This window comes from Bufo bufo, chromosome 9 (genome assembly GCF_905171765.1).
Source record: "Bufo bufo chromosome 9, aBufBuf1.1, whole genome shotgun sequence".
Lineage (NCBI taxonomy): Eukaryota > Metazoa > Chordata > Amphibia > Anura > Bufonidae > Bufo > Bufo bufo.
The window spans coordinates 170,827,665-170,837,731 of record NC_053397.1 but is presented as its reverse complement, the minus strand read 5'-3'; the positions used below and the strand labels follow the sequence as shown (position 1 = coordinate 170,837,731).

General features: G+C 44.7%; 1 protein-coding gene across 1 annotated transcript; it reads right to left on the bottom strand.

Moving 5' to 3' along the window:
* Positions 1-1,117: 1,117 nt before the first annotated feature.
* On the bottom strand, positions 1,118-1,790 carry LOC120978496 (thiosulfate sulfurtransferase-like). Its single transcript, XM_040406655.1, has one exon. The coding sequence runs from the start codon at positions 1,753-1,755 to the stop codon at positions 1,120-1,122; it is 636 nt and encodes a 211-aa protein (XP_040262589.1). The 5' UTR covers positions 1,756-1,790; the 3' UTR covers positions 1,118-1,119.
* Positions 1,791-10,067: the final 8,277 nt, after the last annotated feature.

Genomic DNA, 10,067 nt, shown 5'->3' with positions numbered 1-10,067 from the left:
TGTTTGCATCCAACAGTGGATGGAGCCGGAAGCAGAATCGTCCGTCCACTGTGTAGTGGCAGTGCCGGCTTACTGCGGCTCAGGTCCTATTAAAATGAATGGGAGCTGAGCAGCAGTACGCTGTCATGGTCACTGCACAGTGGATGGAGCCTTCTGCTACCAGCTTCATTCACTGTTATGTTATCTGCATCAACGTCTGCTGCAAGCAGCTAATCAGTAGGGGAGGTGGGTGTTGGACCCCTACAGATGCCCTGGATAGATTAATATCTAAAAGGTGGAAACCCCCTTTAAAGCACTATAAGGACCTCCAGGCATGGCATTCAGCCAGTTCCCTCAGGTTCTCCAGATCCGGTTGTTAAAAGTACAGCGGCAGCTGGAGATGAGCGCTTCCATTCGATCGTTTAGCTCCTTAGGCTTTTCAAAAGTTGGGTGGTATATGTGTGTATTGTATATATGGTGTATTCATGTGTATGTGTGTTGCATATATATGGTGTATATATATATATATATATATATGTACACATGTGTCGTGACGCCGCATGTCCGCCGTTGAGTAGGGAACCTGTTGTTAAAAATTTGAATCCCACCCCTGAGGACTGCCCAAAAACCCATACGCAGTCTAATAGGAGATATCCTATATATTGTAAAAGTGCCAGGACATTTTACATCAGTTATTTCCTGCAACAAAATTGTATGAAAATTCATGTGTTTTACATTTTGAACAAAAAATAGGCCGTGGGGCATACAGTACATGCCCACCACATATTTCCCTAAAATGCACAGATTTGGCCCCCATATTTTGTAGCATGTGTGTTTGAATTTTTAAATCCCCTCGCACTTTACAATGGCTTTTCCACAGCAAAAACACAACCTTTGGATAAAATGTACCACAATTGGTCCAACAGGGACTTACTAGTATAAATATCATCTCATCTGCCTCCTGTGCTGTTAGGGGGTTAATGCTGGACTGTAGCTATTTACATAGCTGTCAATTATATACAGCTCAGTAGCTACTTGTTCTAATCTAAAGCTTCTGTCAGCTAGAAGGACCGTCACCTTTTCTGCTTCCAAACAGAGACACGTAGACTGTCCACATGCTGTTACATATCTTGCCATGTATTAAATTATGCTACTTGTACGTTTACTGTCTGTAAAAGTCTCACCTTCTCCAGGTTCTGGCTCTGTACCCTTGTATCGCCCTTCAGAACGTGAATCTACCAGCTGAAATTCTTTTGTATTCATGTTCCTCTGAATGTCCTCAAATGTCTTCACCAGGGCAGGGTTCAGCACTGCTCGAAAAGACTCCGGCTTTGGCTTCACCACCTCTGATGTCACAGGAAGGCCTTGCATTACCCAGTTTCTGAAGCCCCCATTCAGAACAGATACCTTACTGTGCCCGAAAACCCTAAACATCCACCAGGCTCTTGCAGCGTAATAAACACCAACTTGATCAGCATCATAAATCACAACATGAGTTTCATTGTTAATGCCAAGATTGCCCACGTATTTGGCAAAATAAGACTCACTGGGGATCATCACTTCATATGGAGATGTCTGCTCTTTGCATTCATCTATGTCAAAATACAAAGCTCCTGGTATATGTTTTTCTTCATACTCCTTCCGTCCATCTCTGATAGGTGGGTAGTAGAAGGAAGCATCCAGAACACATAGAGCTGGACCTGGTTTGCAGGTTTTCAAGGCCTCAGAGAGCCAGTTTATGGACACCAGGGCTCGGGAGAGAAGTTGCTGAGACATGTTGCAAGTTCTCTCTGTGTGTTTTTTTTATAGCATGGAGATTAAGTGCAGGCGTACAACGCACACTTGGATTGCTTCCCGGAAGCTGAACTACAGCGCTGTATTTGTCAATCTTTTTCTACCTCCTCAGCCTTTTTTTTAAACTGCATCACGAGTTACAGTCTGTGCTTCAGCTGAGAAATCTGTACAAGTATAAGGTGCAAAACACATGCAGAAGAATATGGCATACCTCCCAAGTGTACCTCTTTTCGAGGGACAGTCCCTAATTTTGACCCAAGTCCCTCTGTCCCTCTTTGCTCCTTAAAGGGGTTATCTCGTGGGGGACTTCGGGGTTCAAGCTCCGTAGCTTGTCGTAGCTGGGCTGCGGAGTGGAATTACTGGCCGCCTCCGCCGCACCAGTAGGTGGTTGTGGCGGTGCAGGCCTAGGCCTGGTGACAGGTGCTGGGGTCTCTGGACGCGGTGCAGGGGGCGGACGCGGACCGGGCCGGGGCCTCAGGGAGCGCGGCAGCTCCTACCTTTTGTTGAGGCCGGGCGGCCGGTTCCGGTGCCTCCTGGTGACGATCTGGGGACGCTATTTTCATCTGCGCCGCAGACTGGTTACTGGCTGGAGTAGCGACGTCAGCGACGTCCTCCGCGGGAACAGACACAACGTCTACGTCCATCTCTGCTAGCACGTCGCCTTCCGCGGGACCACTTGACAGGGCGGAGGGATCCACAGCCTCCGGGAACTCCATGAGGTCCGGGCTCTCGACATCAGTCACCGGGACTTCTCCGAAATGCTGGGCAAGGTAGGCGGAGTATCTTTCTTGGCCAGGGAGGAATCCACAGTCTCCAAGGTGGTAGCAAACACAAAGGGGCCCACTCTTCTTTGCGACTTGGGAGACCTGGATCTCCGGTGGGTGTTCTGGGTACACTGGGTCGTCTCCGAACATCATCTGGCTCCACTTGGGTTGGGGAAATGACATCTTGGCGACCTCTTCCATCCAGCAAACGCCAGTTCTAGGGGTGTAGCCCAGAGGGAGGAGTCTTTAACTCCTCGGTCCACAATAGAAAGTTTACTGGGGGCAGTCTCTATTTTTCCTGCTCCCAGAGGGGTGTATTCGACATTTTCGCGCCTTTGAGGGGGAGTTACTGAGTTTTCCCGCTTCTGGGGGGTGTATTCGCTGGTTTCGCGCTCTTGAGGGGGCGTGGATTCACTATCTTCGCCATCTTGGAAATCCTGGATGAGCTGCTGCGCCATGAGGGAAACATGGCCGATTAACCATTGCAGTGCCGATGCGCATAATGCAGCGTTTTCTGGTCCGGCAATAAAATAAATAAAGTTCATTTTTAACGCTTTTGCACAATCTTCAGCCCTGGCAATACTGTGAAACATGCGATGGGATCCGGTTCTGTTGGACAGGGGAAGGCACACAATTCAATCGATCCTGTTCGTGAAGCCACTTTAATGCAGTGAGCCGGGCTGTGGTACAGTGTGTCAGCTATGCAGTGGGTCAGGATATATGTGTAGTAGTTTGTGACGCCAATTGCAGCTTGTGCAGGTACTGTAGCAGGGCCCTTTAAGATGTAATAACTCCAGTACCAGGTGAGGAATGCCATAGGGGGATAATGTCTCTGTATAGTAGATATGGTAGTGTCAACGGTGTATCCTACCTTGGTACGGCTGGACTCCTGGATCATGGCTCACTTGCAATAAATTGAGTGTGGTTAGCAGGAGTAATTGAGGAATAATGGAGGTCCAGACAGGAGATATAATCCAACTTGTCTTTACTTAGTGGCAGCTTTCAATCCATACAAGATACAGCATAGGTTATGGGTCCCAGCAGGTATTGGCAATATGTGGCAGGAATCTATATGTATTCTGCTTCTTATCATATGCCTAGTAGATCTGGCAGGTATCTATCTTCTGCTCTGTCTTCTGCTTAATTTGGGCCTGACTAGCTGAGGAGATACTTGGCTTTTCCTGGACTCTGGATAAGTACTCTCAGGACTGCTCGCAGGGTATGGTGACTTCTTCCTGGAGATCTGTAGTTCTGTAGATGGCTGCTTGCTTTGTCCACCAGCTGAGGTAGATGATTCAGGCTGGGAAGAGTGATCCTTTGCCTCAGCCGAGGCTGGATCCAAGGTTGGGATTCCTGTTTCTGGGATCTCCTACTAATACAGCCTTCTCCAAGCAGGGGGCTGGTACACACTAACTAAACTTCCTTCTCCTCCTCATGAGACAGGACATGGGAACATCCCACTTCTGCTCACACAGGGGAGACTAGCCTGGAATGGACTATTCCAGCCTAGGGATACTAACTGGCTACTGTCTGCTACATATTGCTGCCACCTGCTGGTTTACAGGGAAATTACAGCATAATATATAATGCAGGCCTAGAAAATACATATAATGGAGATGCATTGTTAGATTACACAGGATGACAATACACATATACACCTAACATGATGAAGCAGGGTAACAGAAGTTTAGTGACATACTCTGGGATGTTACATAGTCAATGGAGTATATTCAGACCAAGGTCTTGTTACCAGTGGGGTACCTCAGGGATCTGTTCTGGGACTCATATTGTTTAATATCTTTATCAGCGAAATTGCAGAAGGCCTCGATGGTAAGGTGTGTCTTTTTGCTGATGACACAAAGATTTGTAACAGGGTTGATGTTCCTGGAGGGATACACCAAATGTAAAAGGATTTTGGAAAACTAGAGGAATGGTCAAAAATCTGGCAACTAAAATTTAATATTGATAAGTGCAAGATAATGCACCTGGGGTGTAAAAACCCAAGAGCAGAATATAAAATCAGTGACCTCAGTATCTGAGGAAAGGGATTTAGGGGTCATTATTTCAGAAAACTTAAAGGTAGGCAGACAATGTCATAGAGCAGCAGGAAATGCTAGCAGAATGCTTGGGTGTATAGGGAGAGGCATTACCAGTAGAAAGAGGGAGGCGCTCATGCCGCTCTACAGAGCACTAGTGAGACCTCATTTGGAGTATGGGGGTTTTTTTTTGCGGGATAAGTTGGACTTTCTATTGGCACCATTTTATATAGCAAACGTTATAGTGGGAAGCTGAAAAGAATTCCAAATGGTGTGGAATTGGAAAAAAATTTAATTCCGCCAGATTTATGGGTTTTGTTTTCATGGTATTCCCTGTGCAGTAAAACAGACCTGTTACCTTTATTCTCCGGGTCAGTACGATTACAGCGAAACCACATTTATATAGTTTTTTTTGTGTTTGAAAATAAAAAAATAAATAAAAAACTTTGGGAAAAATAAGTTTATTCTTTGCATCTCCATTTTTTGACTCTCATAACTTATTTATATTTACATCTAAAGAGCTGTGTGGGGGATAATTTTTTGTGGGCTGATCTGTAGTTTTTATTGATACCACTGTGGGGTGTTGTATTACTTTTTATAAAATTATTTCGGGAGGTGAATCGACAAAAAAAACACTAAATTGGCTATTTTGATTTTTTTCATTATGGATTTCACTGTATGAATAGCTACGACTATTTTTATATTTTTTATCTTTATTTTTACTTTTTAGACACTCAGGATAGGTCATCAATACCTGATCGGTGGGGGGCTGACACACAGCACCCCCTGCCGATCAGCTGTTAGAAACCACATCAGCACTCGGGTGATCGCCTCAGCTTCCCAAGAACAGCGCCCTCCAATTCATAGTGACTGTGCTTGCTATTGCAGCTCAGCCCTATTCACTTGAATGAGACTGAGCTACTCCTAGGCCATGTGACTGATTTATGTGATGTCAAATGACCTAGGGAGAGGCCGCAGTGCTCACTAAAATGCTGCAGTCTCTTCAAACAGCTGATCAGAGGGGTTGCTGGGTGTCAGATCTCTACTGATCTGATATTGATGACCTATCCTGAGGTTAAGTCATGAATATTAAAGGGCATCTGTCAGCAGATTTGTTCCTATGCAAATGAGCCTCTAGGAGCAATAGGGGTGTTACCATTACACCTGGAGGCTCTGCTCTCTCTACAACTGCCGCGCTCTTCGCTTTGATTGACAGGACCAGACAGGCATGATCACATTTTCATTGCAGATGCATAGACAGCAGAGCCTCTAGGTGTAATGGCAATGCCCCCATTGCTCCTAGAGGCTCATTTGCATATATAAAAACATCATTTTTCTCAGAAATGCGGACACATATGAACATGGGACCAACACAGATGTATTCAGCTGCCATTAGCGCACATGCAACAGACCAGCCAGTTTCACAGGTACAAATTTGCTGACACATGTTCCTTTAAACACCTGCAAAACTCCTTTAACCTCTTCAGGACACAGGGCGTACCGGTACGCCCTGATGTCTTGGTACTTAAGGACACAGGACGTACGGGTACGTCCTGTGTATTTCCGATCACCGCCGCCCGGTGGGCGGTGATCGGAACCCGGTGCCTGCTCAAATCATTGAGCAGGCACCTTGGCTAAATGCAAGGGGGGGTCCCGTGACCCCCCCGTGTCGGCGATCGCCGCAAACCGCAGGTCAATTCAGACCTGCGGTTTGCGGCTTTACCTGCGGTTTGCAGCGGTGATCGGCAGTGCCATCGGGTCCCCATGCGGCTGTAGGGGAGACCCGATGGCATGGAAGGCAGCGCGATGCCTAAGGAAGGCAACGCGCTGCCTTCCGGTGACGAGCCTGTGAGATCCAGCCCCCTGGATCTCACAGGCCGGAATCTGTATGAGTAATACACACAGTATTACTCATACAGCCAATGCATTCCAATACAGAAGTATATGAATGCATTGTAAAGGATTAGACCCCCAAAAGTTCAAGTCCCAAAGTGGGACAAAAAATAAAGTGAAAAAAGTTGAAAAAAGAAGGTTTTCCCCCCCAAAAAATGTTCAAGTAAAAATAAACAAAAACGTCATTTTCCCCAAATTAAGTTAAAAAAAATGGTAAAAACTAGGGAGAAAAAAAAAGTATACATATTAGGTATCGCCGCGTCCGTATCGACCGGCTCTATAAACATATCACATGACCTAACCCTTCAGATGAACACCTTACATCACAAAAAGTACAACAGCAAGCGATCAAAAAGGCGTTTGCCCAATTAAATAGTACCAATCTAACCGTCACCTCATCCCGCAAAAAATGAGCCCCTACCTGAGACAATCGCCCAAAAAAAAAAATAACTATGGCTCAGAATATGGAGACACTAAAACATCATTATTTTTTTGTTTTAAAAAAGCTGTTTTTGTGTAAAACTTACATAAATAAAAAAAAGTATACATATTAGGTATCGCCGCGTCCGTATCGATCGGCTCTATAAAAATATAACATGACCTAACCCCTCAGATGAACACCGTAAAAAATAAAAAATAAAAACTGTGCTAAATAAACCATTTTTTGTCACCTTACATCACAAAAAGTGTAATAGCAAGCGATCAAAAAGTCATATGCACCCCAAAATAGTGCCAATAAAACCGTCATCTCATCCCACAAAAATCATACCCTACCCAAGGTAATCGCCCAAAAACTGAAAAAATTATGGAGACACAAATACATGATTTTTTTTTGTTTCAAAAATGATATTATTGTGTAAAACTTACATAAATAAAAGAAATCATACATATTAGGTATCACAGCGTCCGTAATAACTTGCTCTTTAAAAATATCAAATGACCTAACCCCTCAGGTGAATACCGTAAAAAAATAAAAATAAAAACGGTGTAAAAAAAGCTATTTTTTGTCACCTTACATCACAAAAAGTGTAATGGCAAGCGATTAAAAAGTCACACTCACCCCAAAATAGTGCCAATAAAACCGTTATCTCATCCCGCAAAAATCATACCCTACCCAAGGTAATCGCCCAAAAACTGAAAAAATTATGGCTCTCAGACTATGGAAACACTACATACATTTTAGGTATCGCCGCATCCGTGACAACCTGGTCTATAAAAATATCACATGATCTAACCTGTCAGATGAATGTTGTAAATAGCAAAAAATAAAATCGGTGCCAAAACAGCTATTTCTTGTTACCTTGCCTCACAAAAAGTGTAATATAGAGCAACCAAAAATCATATGTACCCTAAACTAGTACCAACAATACTGCGACCCTATCCCATAGTTTCTAAAATGGGGTCACTTTTTTGGAGTTTCTACTCTAGGGGTGCATCAGGGGGGCTTCAAATGGGACATGGTGTCAAAAAAAACAGTCCAGCAAAATCTGCCTTCCAAAAACCGTATGGCATTCCTTTCCTTCTGCGCCCTGCCGTGTGCCCGTACAGCAGTTTACGACCACATATGGGGTGTTTCTGTAAACTACAGAATCAGGGCCATAAATATTGAGTTTTGTTTGGCTGTTAACCCTTGCTTTGTTACTGGGAAAAATGGATTAAAATGGAAAATTTGCCAAAAAATAAAAATTCTGAAATTTCATCTCCGTTTGCCAATAACTCTTGTTAAAATACCTAAAGGGTTAACGACGTTTGTAAAATCAGTTTTGAATACCTTGAGGGGTGTAGTTTCTTAGATGGGGTCACTTTTATGGAGTTTCTACTCTAGGGGTGCATCAGGGGGGCTTCAAATGGGACATGGTGTAAAAAAAAAAAACAGTCCAGCAAAATCTGCCTTCCAAAAACCGTATGGCATTCCTTTCCTTCTGCGCCCTGCCGTGTGCCCGTACAGCAGTTTACGACCACATATGGGGTGTTTCTGTAAACTACAGAATCAGTGCCATAAATATTGAGTTTTGTTTGGCTGTTAACCCTTGCTTTGTTACTGGGAAAAATTGATTAAAATGGAAAATTTTCCATAAAAATTGAAATTCTGAAATTTCATCTCCATTTGCCAATAATTCTTGTGGAACACCTAAAGGGTTAACGACGTTTGTAAAATCTGTTTTGAATACCTTGAGGGGTGTAGTTTCTTAGTTGGGGGTCACTTTTTTGGAGTTTCTACTCTAGGGGTGCATCACGGGGGCTTCAAATGGGACATGGTGTCAAAAAAAACAGTCCAGCAAAACCTGCCTTCCAAAAACCGTATGGCATTCCTTTCCTTCTGCGCCCTGCCGTGTGCCCGTTCAGCGGTTTACGACCACATATGGGGTGTTTCTGTAAACTACAGAATCAGGGCCATAAATATTGAGTTTGGTTTGGCTGTTAACCCTTGCTTTGTAACTGCACAGCATTACCCATTATGGGCATCGGCATCCGAGCGTTTATTGCGCATGCGCCAGTGGAAGTAGCCGGCGCATGCGCAATAAACGCTCGGATGCCGATGCCCATAATGGGTAATGCTGTGCGCAGGCGCGGCAATTCGGATGCACGGTGCAGGCGTGGCATTTCACACTGAAGGAAGGCGGTATTAAGAAGAACCAAGGGGCGGCCTGAGTGTTTAAAGGGGAGGGGTTTCATATGAATAGCGAAGAGGGGCCTGGGCAACGGCCGCTTGAATGCCGCCCCTGGGCACCTTCAGACCTAATTTGAATATTGGATTAAAGTGTTTTTTGAAGGAAATAAGCGACGGACAGCTAAACAGTAAGTAGCATTCACATATGGGTACTATAATGCTGAGAATGGTGTTAGTGTTCAAAAACGGTCAGTATGGGTGAAAGACTCTATTTAAAGGGAACCTGTCACCGGTACTTTGTTCATACAGCTGAGGACACGGGTTGATAGATGGTCACTAGCACATCTGCAATACCCAGTACCCATAGCTCTATGTGCTTTTATTGTGTAAAAAAACAGATTTGATACAGCACACAGAGCTATGGGGACTGGGTATGGCGGATGTGCTAGCGGCGATCTAGCAACCTATGTCCTCAGCTCTATGAGCAAAATCCCGGTGACAGGTTCCCTTTAAGGTGAGATAAGGCTGTGTCCTGAAGGGTTTAAGTGGTGACTGGGGCCACCAGATGTAATTTTGTTTTGGGCCCCAGAGATACTAAATACACTCATGTAGTGGTTGAATCCTATGCATTCCTTTCTACAACTTATGAGGCCCTCTGAGGAAGCCATTGGTCATGTGACAGACACTTGCACAGCCACACACCATTGCACGACTCCATGTTCCTAGGAGCTAATAATTGTACTACTTCCCCACGTGACTGCAGCTCACATTGATCACGTGACACCGTCTCCTTCCCTGGAAAGAGTCCAGGCTTCATTCCCCGGATCATACCATTGTAGCGTGGGGGACACTATCGTTGCGTGCTCTCTTCTGCCGAGCTTATTTTTTCTTTCAATTAAATCTTTGTCACCTCCCTCAGTTACGGAAGTGAGCTGTTCCTACACTACTGTGTTGTGTGGCTGCATTCCTCTTTCGCACCCCATCCCCTTT